The sequence below is a fragment of the Pleurodeles waltl genome, chromosome 1_2, assembly GCF_031143425.1.
Source record: "Pleurodeles waltl isolate 20211129_DDA chromosome 1_2, aPleWal1.hap1.20221129, whole genome shotgun sequence".
NCBI classification, from domain to species: Eukaryota; Metazoa; Chordata; class Amphibia; order Caudata; family Salamandridae; genus Pleurodeles; species Pleurodeles waltl.
Window position 1 is genome coordinate 473,971,336 of NC_090437.1, and position 17,801 is coordinate 473,989,136.

Sequence of the window (17,801 nt, forward strand, 5' to 3'; positions counted from 1 at the left end):
TTATGAAGGCCGCCTGGGGAGGGGAGGCAATCTTCACACCCACAGAGAATTCCATTTTTGAAAACTCTAATCTTTTATGTTATTTTACTTGTGGATTTTCTGACATGTTTTTCAGTTCTAAATACTTCATTTTCCTTCGTAGGCAGTAGGAACCAGTAAATCAATAAACTAATTTCCCCGCTACAAACATGCATACATACATATATATGCGTGTGTGTGTGTGGTACCGAGCTGGTGATAACTGTGAAGTTAGGTTCAAAGCAACTGATCTATAGCAAAAGTATTTGTTGATCGGATAACTTTCACCCTTTTGAAATGCTCGCAAGGAACGTTAGAAAATGATGCATGCTCTTTTTATGTTTAACTTGTATAATTTCATGCAGCTTTATGAATGGAGGGCTACTGGAGGCTCAACAGGTTGTGTTTCCAATGCGAACTTCTATAGGAATATTTGCTCAATTTCAAAACAATAAAAACATGTTTATTTTCGTCGTGGTCCAACTTGATTTCCTACAATGGTATAGCAGTGGTCAGGTGAGTAATTTTTGGGGAAAAAAACAAAAAAACACATTTCTATCTTTTCAGAACCAGATCCGAAACTAAAACCTTAATTAGGTTGTTTGAATTTGTTTACCGTATCACCGATTTTGCTGTCTTTGAATCAGCTTTTTTTGGTTCACAAACCTCATACCTCATGGCCAATAAAATGCTGGAGGGGAGGGGGAGTATGCAAGCCACACTCTGGAAGACGGATGCCAGGGCCTGCTGTAGGTGCTAATCCCCCCCCCCCCCTTTAAAAACAAAATTAAGACCAAAGATTTGTGATCAGTGTATTGCTGCCATCTTCAAATATTAACTATAATGATGCTGATGACATAGAAGCAACCCCTGATAAAATATGGCCTTTAAAACGATTGCTAACTGTAACGAGACTAAACATTCCAGTTAATACAACAGGGTTAGAAATCACCTTATGTACCCCTGAAATAACCATAATTAAGCTTTAAGAGAGGTTGATGGGGGAAGGAGGGTTTGAACCGTGTTTTTTGGACTGATGTAGTGTTTAGGATACAAAAGCTAAAATGTCATCTAATTTTCCTGTTAAAGTACAGACGCAATCTTAACTTCTAGGGTCAGGTGTATGCTTGGAAATCTACAACCCACGCTGACTACCATGGTGTGAATGATGGCATTTGGTAAATTCTAACAAATGTGTAAATCTATTAAAGTCACTAGCATCAGCCAACAACTTGTAAATTTACCCGTTTGTGAACAGCAAACAAATGTGAACCTCTAGGCAAATTTTATCATAGACCTACGAATGGCAGATTTTCACCCTTTTTTGTGACGAGGACCTGTAGACCATATCTATTCCACTGATGTCCATTTCCTTTCAGCCCTCTGCCAAAAAGGTAAAGGCAGAGCAGAAACACCACCGCAGACAAATGAACAAAGGGCAGAAGCCAATACTTAGTGCTCCAGCAACTGCGCGTTTTTTTTTATTTATGATCCCCCCCCCGTAATACGCTGTTCAATATAATACACGTTCCTAGTCCGAACACATTCAAGTGTATTGAGGATAGTGATCCAGCTCTTGGGACCATATTGACCTAATTAGGTTTTGTTTTTTGTGCCACCAGTTAGACAATACAAATTGCTTAATTACTTATGCTCAGAATGGAGTTACATGACCTCGTGCCCAATGTTAAACTTTCCATTTACTACATAAGAAACAATGCCCCTCACACATCCCAGGTAAAGAAGAACCTAAGAACTAGTCATTCCAGCTGACGTGCTAGCAAGCATCACAACCGCTTCGAACAGGCTTTGACTTGAACACTATCCCAGAAATAGCAGACAATATATTGCATGTGACCTGGACAGGTCGAGTAACCCATCTGGTAAGCCTGCATACTCTCATTAGTTTAAAGAAAAAATAGTGCCCCAGATAATGCCCTTAAAAAAAAACCCATACTAATGCATGTAAGGTCGGATGGGGGGTAGGCATGGCTCACATCGGATTCAAGCACTCACTGCTTTCACCGAGCCATGAAACAAATAAGACTTTACACGCTCAGCTGCTGTATGCATTCCATTGTGGGCAAATTAGATGGGCCTTGTAGCTTGACATGACGGCAAATCTCTACGCTGTGCATCTACGTAAGCAAAAAAGAACTAAAGAGGCACCAACAACAAGTGCCACAGACAAAGAGGCAAGCTTAAAGTGCAGCAGCATGCTTCACATTTCGGGAAGCCGCATACTAACCAACCCGTACAGGGACATCAAAATAATAGTGTTTGTCAAAATGGGGGCCCAAGAACAATGTGAATCTATACAACTGTGTGGATTACATACCAGGTCAAATAGAATCTCCCTCAGTTAAAAAAGAGCGACACATGAGAAAAGAGTCAGGAAAGTGGCTTCATTTTGCATCACTCTTCAGGGAACAGAGGTGGATCAGCAGCTCTGAGGAAGGACAGTGCCATCATTGCAAGTACAAATGGAGACCGATGTCAGAAAACCTTTTTTATTCAACAAAAGACATCTACTGCTTGAGGCCAGTAGAGGTGACAGGCAACCCATTTACAGCAAACACAAGAGACAACCTTCCCCCAAAGGATCTACAGATCAAACACCATCGAGAAAGCTGTATCCTAGAGAGAAAGATGGAAATTATTAACAAAGACTGTACACTGAGGGGAGCATGCAACATACTCTGGTTCTATTTCTATCTTGCTAGGTGGCCATTCCACGGGACACATACTGCGCATACTGTTAGATGCAGAATCATAAAGAAAGATTATAATCTTTGACCTTGAGATTCATTGACCTTAGTGGCTGTTGAGAAAGGATCAGAGGATGCCCCTGGAAGTGTGAATGGAAGTCACTGCTGTATAATGCGCACACTTGAGAAGGTTAATGTTGGCTCCAACAAGGCTCACTGAAGCTGCTAATGTAAAACTGCTGCACTGAAGCCTTTCCCATCTAACCTGAGGGCAAAAGAGGAAGATGATGCTATCTGGAATAAGCAGCTGAAATGATCATATGTGTTGGCTACAAAAATAGATGCTGATGGCCTCGGCTTCGAGCCAGCTTTCGAGGTATGTCAATGCTGTCTTTGTGTGCACATTTCCTCTGACCTGCCAGACCCTCACTGTTACACTGGATTAGAGATCCAGACGCTGCAGTTCTGGGTGTAAACTCCAGCCTCCGACTCTACCAGGATAAACCACTGTCCAGCAGGAGTTTGCCCAGAAGAAAATGAGAACAAACATCTCTAGCAGCAACACCACAGACGTGCCTGGGCGAGAAGCCTGCTTGGCATTCTCGCCTTATTGGCATAGATTGTTCCAGTTACACTCCTGCATCACCAGTGGCTGTGCAGCACAATCGTGCCTGCCAAACAGTCCCATCCTCTGGTACTCCTTCAACAGCACTGTTACTCACTCGTAGATTATGTGCAGTGCCATCAGATAGAACACTTGCTGTTGCAAGAAATGTGAAGCTGTTTTTCTGCTTAAAGGTCATGTACATATCATACAAAACCATAGGCTGTTGAAAGACAAATGCTGTTAACAGCAATTTTCTTTTCTTTTTTTTTTTTCTTTTTAGAAAGCAGCATTCTGTTAACATTATTTGTGTAGTATATACATGCAACAACAAATTAAATAAAAAAGTACCCATTGCACCAGCTTGCCAAAACCAGACTTAGTGACTTTGACAATGCTTTTTTTTTTTTTTTTTTGAGGTATCACTAATCAGTAGAACTTCAGAACAATGTTGTATGCTTGGCCTGAGAGAGTCGACACTCATTCGCATGTAGCGATATATGTTATGCTTTGCCAATCCGGAGGATATTCTTTATCTAAACATTTACAGATGCTATTGTAGGACCACAATTCCTTCTCCTTTGCTTCCCATACCCTCATCTTACAACCGAGAGCTGTAAATAAATAATGACCTGGGCGACCATGCTGCATTGCTGGCGAGCTTTCTAGGCCACAGTTTTCTGATTTGCTCTAGCTCAGACTGTTCTGTTCATGTGACAGCCCACAAATGTGGATGCTGCAATGAAGTACTGGTTTGTATGCAGGCAATGGCGTGCCAAGGGTGCCTTCCATGGGCACTGATGTAAACAAGGGGCCATCTCTCCCATGGCAGAACATTAGAACACAGCCATAATGTGCCGTGGATCCCTCAAACTCATGGGCCCCGTGGCTACTGCATCAACGATAGACACCCTCGCTTGAGAGGTGAAATGCCAGCTGCCCTCGGAAATACGAAACAGATTCCGATGTTCTCACTTCAAGTAAAACAGACTCGTAGCGTTTGCACGATATGTGTAATGGCTTCTACATAGTTAAGAAACGTAATATGCTTTTATACCCTTCCACTACCAGCCTGTCATGCGTTATTGCAGAATCTCAAGTTACACTATCTGAAGGGTCCGGGCAAAATATTTTACTTGAGGTCACCTTCTTTGCTGTATAGAAGCAGCACCATATTTCACAGAGTTTCTATAACAAACCATTTTGATTTCACACTCATTTCGACTTTCCAGGCGGGAGAGCGTTGTCGGGGCTGCAGAGGCAGAATACAGAAAATTCTGCAGAGGTGAGGAGCACACCCGAGGAACCAGATGTATTTTACCGAAAGGCTGCCTTGCGCGAAATATGTCCAGTCTAGATTGCTTCGAAAAAAACACCCAATTTTGGTTTCCCACACCAGGTTCAGCCGTATACGTCATCAATACACAGCAAATATAGTACAGTGTCACAGAAATACAGACCCACAATCCCTACGTCACACGTGTTGTCTTTCAATCAATAAGTGAGAAAAACATTCTTTTGCAAGGCAGGAAATCTCTCATTTCAAGTGAAATGGACACTACTTTCAATAATTTGCTTTGCAGTTACATTAAGAAATGTTTTCCTTCATTTACCCTTTTCCTAACCTTTAAACATTACACTAACTCTTACCTTAATCCTATTTCTGATCTCATCCCTGGTGTCACCTTCACTCTCACCCTAATCCAAAGTCTCACTCTAACTAGAAGGATAATTATGAGCATAAAGAAACCACAAGGTAAAATTAACATTGTCCCTCACCCTTATCTTAGCCCTCACTCGAACCTTGACCAAAACCCTACCCCTAACTTTCAGCTCATCCTTCAGAACCATAAACCTAACTTTAGCTATATGTGAACAACTCTTTTATCTCCTTTTTCACTATTCTCTAACATTTTTAAAACCATTTGGTCAGAACAGCGTGCTAGCCAAAGCAAATGATGCTAATAAGTCCCTGATTAGCGTTTTAGTTACATTTAGCATGTGTGAGAAACAGATGAGCATTTGTTTTGAAACTCTTCTGCACCCACTTTTTTGGCCAGGTGAATGATGTCAGGGCAAACTAGGCAATCTATTATTTGATACCGAAACTTTGAGATTAAAATCAATGGATAGTCAGTAAAGTTTGCAGGAGTTAGGTCGATATAACATACGTCTAGGGTTTAAGCCCATCCATATAGAATATAAAATATGGTGTGTTTCCTGCAATTTATTATGGAGGTGTAGAGGGTGTATTGGGGAAACTAACTTATAGCGCACCACAGACCAGAATTGATTTAATGCCTTAATATCCTCTTCTCCATGTCATGACTTCGGAGGTAAAAAGTACACAACTTGTGTAAATGTTCACTGTGTCCTAACATAGCACATCGGGTCACAACACAACTTCTTTTTGAGGTCATACCACTCTGGCTTCCTTTGCACTCCTCACACAAGTTTGACTTACGACCTTCAAAGAAACCATGCTCTGGCAGGACAATGTTCCCACAATACACCTGACAACAGGGCATCACCTCTGAAAAGAGACCCACAAACCTTTAGAACAACTGAAACATGAAGAATCCACGCTGGACGCTCTGATAACGTCTACGGTCGGAAGAACTGTGAAAGTGGGATGTATCTGTGAGAAGAGCATGCATCATAATTTCTTGCCACTGAAATTGCAAAGCTGTGCCTCTAGTACCACATTGCGCCTTTAGTTTCATGGAATGACGTTAAGTAAGCACAACAACCCACGTCCCAGAGTCTGCTGCTCACTCACCTGACCATGGGATGAAAGAGCTGCATAGGCCATAGACTGATTAATAAGTCCCTTCTGCTTCATAATCAACAGGCGTTTCTGCTCCTCACTCAAATGTGCTATCTGGGCTGGTATCTGTGGTGCTTGCTGCTGTTGCTGCTGCATGTAAGGAATCATGGGATTCTTGGTGGCGCTGGCCATCGGTGGGGTCACTCTTTGACTCAGGTCCACATTATAATGGGTTAGAGGTTTTGTGTTGCCGTAACTGAGCATGTTAGGCTGCTTGTGCACAGCATTTGCTCCCAAATTATTTGGCTGCTGGCTGATCATGTTCATATGATTTGGGGGGAGGTAGTTATTCATTGTTGTTTTCGCAGGGTTGCTTGCCATTTGAGGCACAATAGAGTTTTGGTTGTTAAAGGCTTGGGGGTACATCATTGGGCTATTTGGTTTTTCTGAACTATACGGCCCGCCATATGGACTAGTTGGGGGTGCCACCGGTGACCAACTGGCTGCCTGGCTTGCATGCTGCTGCTGCTGCTTCTGCTGCATGAGCTTTGCTCTTTGTTGTTGTTGTGCTGCCATTTGCTTGAGCTGTTCAGCCGGAGACAAATCAGCACTGGTTACAGTTACAGGAGCAGGCCCAGCACCTCCCCCCGCTACGGACCCAGTTGAATTTATCATATATCCGCTTCCAGGGCGTGATTGTGTTTGCCCTGGTGTATGAGCCTGGTTTGGCGTTTGAGGAGAGTGAACAACACAGGTTGCTGGTGAACGTGCAGAGACCGGGGCAGGAGGTGTGCTTGAAGCAGAAGGCATACTGGAGGCATTGTTAACATTAGAAAACAGAGGACCCGAAGAAGACGGACGCACTTGAGGAGACCCCATCGGTATATGAGTAAACGGGGAGTGGGCAGGATCACTCTTCACACTCAAACTCTCTTGCGGGATAGGAGTGTGAGATGTGGGCCTGGGGAAATCAAGTTCCTTTTTCTCCTCAAAATCTTCATTAAACAAATCCTGTATGTCATCTTCCGGAACAGTGTTGGCCAGTTCATCAATCAACTCCTGCCACTCCTGGTCATTTAGATTGATGTCGGAAAACAATTTATTTTGATTGGAAAGGGAGGTTTCCGAACTGTCTATGACTGTCGGGTCATCTAAGGGCTCTTGTTTCAGATCCTTGCTCTGAAGAATGTTAAAACCGTCCTCCAAGTCACTGCAGCCATTGGCTGGGACCTTAATGTCAGACAGCCCGCCGTTCTTACCCATGTCCTCCAGGCCGCCGGAATGAGAGCCACTGTTTTGCAAGGGCAAAGATGGCTTGATATCCAGCTGCTGAAGAGGAGAGACAGACGGCATGGGCATATTATTGGGTAAATTGGTGATTGGGTCAACTCCAGGGATCTCTTTCCTTGACCGCTTGTTGGTTGGAGAGAAGTCAAAATCACAGATTCCATTCTGTTGCTCTCCATTGACGGGTGAGCGTGCTCCTTCCAACTTCCTCTTTACAGTTTCTTGTAGCTAGAAGAAATAAAAAATGGAGATTGTCAAAAAAGAGATATGTCCATGCAATCTTTTAATTAAAAAATAACTGAAGAGCACGCTCATAGCAAACAGTGATCCTCTACACAAAACACAAACACTTAAGGGTGCAATTCTCGGTCTGTTCATCACCAGCCATTTCCTTGTGATAGAAGAGACTTGTATTGTGTCTTAAAGGGCTTATTTTTGTACTAATTTTACAGTGCTGTTAAAACCTAGGGGAAGGGCAAATGCATACATCATTAATAACAGTCCATTTATATTAATGGGATATCACATTTACATCTAGCATTGAAGGGCTATCTTATCTGCACCCTTTGGAGCTGTAAGCACGTGGACACTATTGACTGGTAAATTAGATATTTATACCAAAAAAGGTCTGTATATACCCTCATGCCTACAAGCCTCTTCACGACCCCTTACAGTGTTGTTCATTGATACTGAATTATGATGCCACTTTGGTGCCCTGCATGCACACTAGACACGATAATGCAAACAAACTACACTTTACCTAACCATACAGTGGTCTTTATTGGGCCATTTGTCCTGCAAGGTCACATGAACCAACATCTGAAAACAGCGTTATTTACATTCTGGGTCGACAGGAAATGGGAATGATGTCCTGCTAACTCCTCTGCACCACTGGGAACACCTAAGGACAGCTTGTTTACCATCTTGTACCCTGTGGATACCATGACAGAAGGGGAGATATACTATGCAAACAAACTCAACCAAGCCCCAGAAGGAGCAGTAGTAACTATGATTTTGTATTCTATTTACCTTCTTTCCAACAGAAAATCATTCACACTTATTTGTTCATGAAATACATGGAGTTTCCTGAGTTTTACTGAGAGAACTAATAAAAAAAGCAGCATAGAACAGCACATCACATCCTGGTGCATGTTAAACCATTAAGCCATGTTGTGATATGTCAAAATAATTCTCTGCTCTCATTAGCTGTATCAGCTAACTCAACAAACCACAAAGGAACAAAGATGTACTGAGCAAAGTGGCATGGTCGCTCTGGCTATTCTGCCACTCGGGCAGAATGATCTGCCCGACGCTGAGCTGCAAGCTCGGGGCGGACTTCAGCACTAGACAGACTGCAATGACCCAACTATGTCAACCCACCATGGCCCAGTTCTAGTCACAGTCTCTTGCGGTGTGGGACCGGTTGAAACATTTTTGCCAAGACTAATTTTTGCTTCCAATCAGATTGTGGTTAGTGGAAGGTGAATTGGCAAACAGGGGGATGTGAGAAAGGGTAAGGGGAGAAATAGGTGAGGTGCAAGACAGGAGGAAATAATGTGCCAACTCACAACACAGCCTTGAAATTGTGTGGTATGGGGGGGGTTTGGGGGGGGGAGTTTTCAATCATATGTAGCAGGGGTGGCACTAGTTCCAATCTACCAATCTAAAAAGGATTTTTTATTTTACTGAGCGCATGCAAGTCCAATTCATGCCTTCTATACTGATCAGAGGTTGGATCTATAATTTAAGCTGTGAAAGCACGCATGACTGAAATTGTCAACTGAATGAAGACCAGCTGTTTGAAGCTCAACACTGACATGACCAAAATCATGACCTTCAGGAAGAGCAATTCACTGTGAAACTCCACCTGTTGGCCAACAGAGCAAGGATCGATATCCATCCCCACCACCCACACAAAGAACCTTTGGATTGTCACCGATAGTAAACTCGACATGACCGATCAAGTCAATGCCATCGCCGCCTCATGCTTTCATACCCTGAAGTTGCTGACATAGATTTTCAAAAGGTTTCCAATCAACACCCAGAAAACCACACGCGCCTTTGTCACAAGTAAGCTGTACTACGCTAACACCCTCTATGCCTGGATCAACAAAATAAGTCAGCTGAAGACCATTCAGAACTAAATGGTAGAATGGCTCTCAAGCTTCCACACCGAACTCAAATCACACCGCACCACACCTGAAGGAGCTCTGCTGGCTCCTCATACAGGAACAAACAATTCTAACTACTCACCCACACTCTGAAGGCACTACATAACGTTGGCCAAGCACGCCTCAACAATTGCATCTATTTTCACAGACCTTCCAGACACCTCTGCTCGTCTGGACTCCTACTTGCACACATCCCACTCATACAGAAAACCAGATCTGGCATTTGAGCCTTCTCCTACCTCACTCCTAAAGCATGAAACGGCCTGCTGCCACACACAAGAGCCTCCTTGAATTCCTCAAGACCTTGTTTGTTTTTTTTAGTAGTCCCACTTGCACCTAGTTTTCGCTAGACTCACGCCTTCTGAGCGCTAGCATATACCTAGTGCACTCTGCAAATCTGCACAACATAACAAGTGTACTGTTTTAAACTTTATCCAGGAGCACAAAGTGTAAAAATAAATTGTAATTCAAGGATGCTTGTTGAGAAAAATGTATTTGGAAGAGGGTGCAGTATAATATAATGAACACAATGTCTGTGAGCAGAAACTATTTTTGAAATATCCAGAGTTAATTTTAGATCACAAAAGAAATAGTCACTTTTTATAGCAGCATGCATAAGCCAGGGTATGGAGCAGGGGTGAGCAGTGAAGGATGTTACTTCAAATTTTCAGTTCTAGACCAGTTTTATGTACCAAAGTGTGAAAGGTACGCAGGGACACAGGATGAAGGAGCTATTACCTATGCAGTTAAACTTATGTTACTTGTGGTAAAGCTGGAAGAAAACATTTAGTCCACGCTGTTCCACTTTAGAGAACTGCTGAAACCTAGCCAGTTATCACAGGAAGATAAAACCGTTATGTATGCCATCATGTTTCAAGAACAACAAAAAAATTGCATCGATCCACAACTAATTCACCAATTCTGGTACATGGACAAATATAATTAGCAAAAATCTGCGCTGAACATCAACAAGCCTATGACCTTTGCCAGTGTAGTTTTAAGTATACCGAAAGGACCTGCAAGTACAGCATCAGCGCCTAGTCCAGGGTCTAACTGTTCACACAGAGGAAAACGTTTGCTTCACCCACTATTAACCTTTCTTTCCAGCCTCACCAGATGCATACAAATTCTATATATGGAACCCAAGTTGAACATGTTGGGTTTAACACTAGGTGTACTTTCTGAACTTGACTCCTTAGTCATGTAGAACTCTCCATTACCCTGGTACTAAAGACATGCTATACGAAAGAGTTCATTAACAATATTTATGTATGAATATTTATTTATATGGTATTTCTATAGCACAAACCTAGTCAAAAGGCAGCTGGGTGCTGTCCATGGTGAGAGGCAAGCTTAAAGTAGGTGACTAACAGCTGAGTTGCATGGTTAAAGGCATAAATATATTCTCTTTTAACTCATAAAATGACTTGTTTAAATCTACATAAGGCAATCAAACATTTGTTAATCTCCTCACTGTGAGAACATGAACCCAAACTACCTGTGCTATCACATGGACTCAAGCCTTCAATTTGACTTTTAAAAACGGGCTGGGTGCTTGTGTAATATTGTTGCAAAAATATGACTTGACCCCTCTGATGCACACCAATAATACTGCAGGGTAATACACAAACTACTGTCTATGGATAGTGAAAATATTGTGCCTTGATCATTTCTGTGGTGTCTATATGCACCACATAGGCCCTATGTGACATTCACCTAGATTGATATTTGCACAAATGCCTTTAGGAAGGTTCGTTTAGCGTGGTAACGTATTCGGGCCAGAAAATGAAGACATTGCGACCTGTTTCAATTGTTAAAAGGGAGCTGCAGCAGATGTGACCATCAATGGCGGATCTTTTTTTAGAAGAAGAATCGATTCTTAGACCTGACAGAAGATTCTGATTTGCTATTATCACTACCACTCACCTATTTTGTTCTTGTTTTTCTGTTAGGTTTTGAGGGGGGGCTAACCACGAACTTGTAGCAAAAGGCAGGAGAGGCTGGAATCCAAAGCTGAACTAAAAATTTCCCACAGTCCATTGCCCGGGATTTACAGAATGTTATGGCACAAAAGACTTTGTTGCCACAGGTTCAGTCACTGACTCTACAAATACTGTCACTGAAAGCGAAACCATTCTTAGTTGGCTCTTCTCCAGTTACTTTTATCCCATCTGGGGAATTACAGGCTACAAACAGTGCAACAGTGGATAATTTACCAGCTGAGAATATTGTAAAACTGTATTTGACTTCATTTGAAAGCACTGTGAAATTGCATTATTGGTCAGATGATGGCAAGAATGTTGAAGTATCAAGCGGGCAAGTCATAGAACAGGATGTGATGTATTTTGAGGAAAAAATCCAAAGATTATGTCCTTCTGGGGGAAGCATTTCTTTTATGCATTTATAATCGCCTCAAGTGGCTTGCCCCTCTTCCCCCTGAAACTAGGCTGACCAAATTTTCAGAACAAAATACTGGGACAGCAACAGACATAGAAACAGGACTACATACTGGCACTCCCTTTGTCTCTGAAGGACTACAATAAAAATATGCAGTCCTCTTTTCAACCACACATTTTTATGTGAATATATGTATACACACACAATCTCATATATGTAATATATACAAACTCAATTGCATGACGTTGTCATTTAAAGACTCCACCAGGGGTGGCTCCTCCGCTATGGCAGAGGAGTGTCGCAACCCCACAAGCAGGAGCTGCAAATGTTTAAAAATAAAACGACAATAAACAATGTTTATTATCTTTTTATTTTTAAGGGGCAGGGCCATGGGGGTGACGTGCACTCCCCTCAGTGTGCATGTGTTTGGCCGGCACATGCACACAAGGGCTCTCTCCAACCCGGCACTGTGTTGCCGGGTTGAAGAGAGCAAACCGAGGCTCCTAGTATGTGTTGGAGAGCCCAGCCAGGGCGCTCCAGCCAATCATAACGCTGCTTTAAGCAGTGTCATGATTGGCCACAGGGCGGATGGGTGCATGGAGTGCGGTGGAAAGCGGCGGCAACGTTCAGGTACGTTTTTATTTTAATTTTATTTTTTTGTTTGTTTTATTCCCCCTGCCGCTTTTCCCAGTCGCCAGCTGCTACTGGACTCCACCCCCATGCTTTGTTGCAAAGGCAGGCTTGTGAGAACTGCCCTGGGTGCTGGGTATGTAGATGCTGATTCAACCCTTATTAACTCCTGCTGTGCTGCCTGAAAGACACCATAAAGCACAGCAGAAGACACTCACTGATCAAGTAATCTTTGTCCCTCCTGTTGTAAGAGATTAAACGTGAACCTACCCAGCACTGTGAAAATGTGCACGACCCTCTCTCAAAAACCGAGAAATGTACTGATCAGTTGAAAAGGCGTCGGTCGCTGAGACAGTCCTTGAAAAAAAGGGACTGTCTGGGCAAATCTGGGACGTCTGTTCACCCTACCTGAAACACCCAATGGTCATCCCAAATTAAAATAAAAGCCATCCTCAACCTGATGCTCTCAGCAACTTCTCCCCAATAGCTGCCGAGTCACTGATGTTCAAAATTATGGAAAATGTACCCACAGTTCAGTATCAGCCATACACAAAAGATTTAAATCCAGTTGACGCTTAACAATCGTGCTCCCATTCCAGATACAGCAAATATACTAGCCTCTTAGAGCTGTTTCACAATGTTCTACAACACTGCAGACCTCGCATTGTTAACCCTATTAGATGCTTTCTCTGCAAGTGGGGCAGAAGATCATATGTCACTCCTACACTGTCTTCATCACATGGATCACATCTCTCCCGAAAGGCAAAACTCCAAATGTCCACCATGTACAAATCTCCTTGCCCACTACGACACTAAATTGTGAGTCCCTCGACCGTTTCAACATGTCAATCCTCTAATGGCCTTCTTTGGTCACATGACCTCCAATTTCACTAAAACGCTAACTACACAGAAATACATAGGTTCCTTGTAAGGGTTACCGGAAAGCCAGTCACTGTGCGTAGAAAAGAATGGAGAGTCCCTAGTCACATCTCACACACTGTGCCTTTTGTCACCATAGTACACAACCCCTAGCTACTCACACTGCACGCACTTGGCTTGCTGGGAATCACAGCAGAGGGACTTATCTTGGCAATCAAGCACCAGGTCAGGGCTCAATCGTTCACAAAGAATTCTATCATAATATTTATGTGCAACTACATTACTGAACTTTTGAGTTCGGAACTAGCTCTATTGAGAACAGGCTAGGGCTTCCAGCACACTGCCAAAGGAAACTGGCCCTCGAGAACAGGGTGACAACATAAAGCTCTGATACACTGCCCAGAGATATTGCAGCAGGTTATTGTGGTGAGATAAATATGTCTTCAGAATATTCTGCCTTTATAAATAGCCCCCTAAAGTATTTGTCAGGCTAAAGCTGCCCCAAGAATAATCAGCTATGTAAATATGCCTCACAATCATGTCCTCTGTAAATAGGCCAGCAATAATAAGTCCCTCTTCACTCAAGAAACAGATGGTACAGTGCAGAGGAATTTTAAATTAGTACGATATAATTATATAGGAATAGAGTTGAGTGACAGATCACAAAAGTAAAAAAATGCTAAAAATGCTAAAAAAAAAAAAAAAACACCGTGGAAGCCAATGCTCCTAAATACACGTTCTGACAGAGATGAAGAGCAGGTGCCCTCGTTCACTTCTAGGTCTGAGAGAACCCAAACTGTACAAAAGAGGGGCACATGCCTATGGGACTGCTTTACCTCAGACTCTGGGTGCGTTGCCAGAGCTGAAACGCGTGAAAGCACAAAAGGAAATCCACCCTTCAGCAGGAGGTACCTAATGTTTCTGATGGGAAACTTCCTTTCTCACTTTAAGGGCCTTTCATCGTGCAGCAGATCTTTCCAGGGGCATTAACAAAAGTGAAGGTGGCTGTATTTCTGCATCTCCGAGTTGATGGGGAGCATACTACCCTTTTTCTGCAAGGCCTTCGGCCATCTTCCAGAGATCCAAGCTCACTCGCTTCAGATGTCCAGTATATTGGGCCATTCCACTTTCAGGAGAGGCAGCCATTCCTGCACTGAAACAGAATTCTGTCTCTACTCTCTGAAGATCAGCTGTTCTTTTTCAGGAGAGGACTACAAAAACAGCGTGATGGCTCTAGAGTCTCATGCCCCCAGCTTCTGGAGAACTTCTGACCATTCATTCACTCTAGGTGCCAGAAATATGACACAACGACTACCCCAGCCCATGTGAAGTCGAAGCATCCATGCCCAGTCCTCTCTTGAAGCTTGCAGAACGTAAGGTGCCTTTGTGAGTTAAACACTCGCTGTTAAATCCCTGTTCAAAGAGGAAAAAAGTAGGAAACAAGGCAGATAGATGCCTCATAACATGGCAAGAATGTTCGATCAATGGAGGGATAGGCCTTCTGAGGCACAGCTTTAGTGTCTTTGAACAACTTTTGAAAAGTTCTTGCCACTGAAGAGCTCCAACTTGAAAATGTAAACCCAACAACAGCACGATATACTACTAAAACATACTCCATACTTGAAAGATGAGCATAATACTTATCTGCAGCTTCCACTCTGCGTGGGGGGGCAGGGGGGGCACTTCTCAAAATATTATGAATAAATTGCACAGTTTTAAGGCTATGCTCAAAAGCGTTGTGGGCACCTTTCTACTTGTGCCAACCAAGCTGGAAGTTGGAACAATTCCAACCCCTACAGGAAGAAGTCAAGGGAACATGAGTTGGCACCAACTTATTCTAGTGCTTAGAGAGAGCTTTTGTTTGTTTAAGGAACAGAAATATGGTTTCAAAGCAAAAGTGTGGCGGTGGAAAGAGGAAAATCAACTAGTCCTGTAGCCTGCATGTGCACTTGTTCACTGTTCAGCACAAAAAAAGCACTTTAGTCTGTCAGCTAGGCTTTCACGAAACTGGGACCAACTGATCATATCAGGAAATCCGCCTTCCATCCACAGCCAAACGTATATGTATAGAAGTTTGACTGTGGAAGGAGGGCGGGTGTATATACAGATATATATGCATATTTATATATGTGAACCGCAAAGCAAGTGGCGCAGCGATGACCTCAGAGCCACTCTACAGCCCACGCCTGTCCCCCTCTCTCGTTCCAGTTCTCTCCGGCTGACTTCACGGGGCAGCTATTCGAGTTATGGGGGGGGGGGGGGGGGGGGTGCGGCCCTGACTCTGTTCAGCCCAGCAGCACATCTTCGTGGGGCCTCTGCTCCCCCCTCCTCCTGTGGCACTGCACGCTTGCCTTCCAAAACTTGAGCAAGCACCAGTGGCCGCGTTCCTGAGCCGCCTACGTTTGTGATGCAAGCCTCTTCGAACAAGGTTGGGTCAAAGCCAGTTTACGCTGCTCCACTCACTCTGAACATGGCCTCTCACAAATACTACAAGTAATAAAGGATTTGCGTCTCTTAAAAGGACCCTATGAGTCCATGCTCATACAGTGCAGGTGCGCCTGACAACAAACATGGAGCAGCATCTACCCCCGGGATGTAACAAAGGCACCTGCGGCGGAGTGGGGGGGGGGGGGGGGCGGGGGGGGAGGGGGGTTGGTAGGGAAGCCACCCTCAGTGGACCTGTTTCAAATAATCGTCAAATGAATATCTGGATATAAGGGAGACTCAGCCGCCTCCCCCTCTCCACCCCCCATCATATTCTGCGTCGGGGGGCATTCGGTGGCGTTAACTCTCCTCCTCCCTGCTTTCGGCTGGCCTGCTCTGTTGCAGTCAGCTGAGATCAGCGCACCCCGCAAGGTGAAACTGTAAGCTCTGCTCCCGCTCTTCCCGGGACTACAGGTGACAGAGGCGCTGTCCCGACCTGCTGTGCCTGCAGAGTAACATTGGGCCTGGACAGAGCAAGTATGCTGAGCGAGGTGACCACTGAAGGGGGGGGTCGGGATACAAGAAGAAGAAAAAAGGTCTTTCCGACTACCACCCGCCCTTCAATAATTTTTTGGGGGAAAAATGCAAAACTTAATTTTACAGCAAAGAATGTAGAATGTAGTATTGAATGAAACTAAAGTACTTCATTGCCAGCAGTAATCGCTCTCCACAGTAGCAAATCATGTGTAGGTCCACAAGAAAATGATGCACCAGACTGAAGGCAGTGGATGCAAAGCAGGCCTTTTGCAAACTCTGAGAGAATGTCTGGATGCTCACAGTGATGATCACTTACAGGTGACACCTGATGTGACCTGGAGGTGAAAAGTTTGAATCTCGACATGGACAATCAGGCATCCATTCTTCGGAGGCCATAAAACTGACTGCCATTACATTTGGAAATATTACGTACATTTGGAAATATTACTTATTTAGTGCTTAAAAGCGACGCACCTGTTTTCTTAAGCACTATACAGGAAAAATAAATGCTATAAGGACACTGGGGTTCTGCAAACACTGCAATTACAATCCAAAGCCATTAGCCCGCTGAATTCCCAGATTTCTAAGGATATGCTTGCATTTTCATCAAATCTAAAGTGCTTCCTCATTCGAAGAAAGGCTCCATTTAAAATTTTCAAAGACATAATTTGTTCTCCGCGAGTCCAGCATGGCCAGCAAAGAGAAACATTTCAGATGGCCTCAGTCAATCAGAATCAAGCAGCTTCACCCAACCAAGAGCATGTGTCAAATTCAAACTGGGATCTAAGGAGTGATCCTTGGATCAAAACACCACAGATAAACAATAAATAAATCAATACAGGCATTGAATGACAATTTTTTTAGCACTATTTTTCCCCAAAATAAATAAGAGTTAAAGAAAACAGAAAATGATCTACTGTAGCAAGCTCTGTCTTCATGCTACGTTTAGTATAAATGTATCAGTTGTATGCGAAGATTAAAAGCAACATGAGGGTGTTTCATATGCAGAGCCCAATGAGTGTTTTCCAATAAATAGTTTGATCCACCCTTTATTTCCTCGTTTGACTGATCTGCACCAAATTTAGAACAATGAAAAAGAATTAAAAGAGCCACGGTCTTCCAAATTCAGTGCAGGTTTGTCAACAGCCAACAGTTATTAGTGGCAACAAAGTTATAGATGGGCTAGGGGACCGGATTAAACCCTCCAAGTAGAGATGCTGACCATGTGGCGTCCCTTGACAACAGAAGCAAGGTCTGCTCCAGTCAACACAAATCAACATGCAGACTGATGCAGTGACTCCCCTCCCGGAGACAACTGGACCACCGGGGGGCTTCAATTATTAAGTGCAATCTCTTGTCACCCAAGCAAAAAACATTTA

At 43.5% G+C, this 17,801-nt stretch overlaps 1 protein-coding gene across 2 annotated transcripts in view; it reads right to left on the reverse strand.

Moving 5' to 3' along the window:
- Nucleotides 1–17,801, reverse strand: part of MAML3 (mastermind like transcriptional coactivator 3) — a 533,238-nt gene that overhangs the window by 211,870 nt on the left and 303,567 nt on the right. For both annotated transcript variants that reach the window (XM_069241004.1, XM_069240994.1), the window contains exon 2: nucleotides 6,110–7,612. In XM_069241004.1, the coding sequence (XP_069097105.1) occupies nucleotides 6,110–7,612 (1,503 nt within the window). The remainder of the gene's footprint in view (nucleotides 1–6,109; nucleotides 7,613–17,801) is intronic.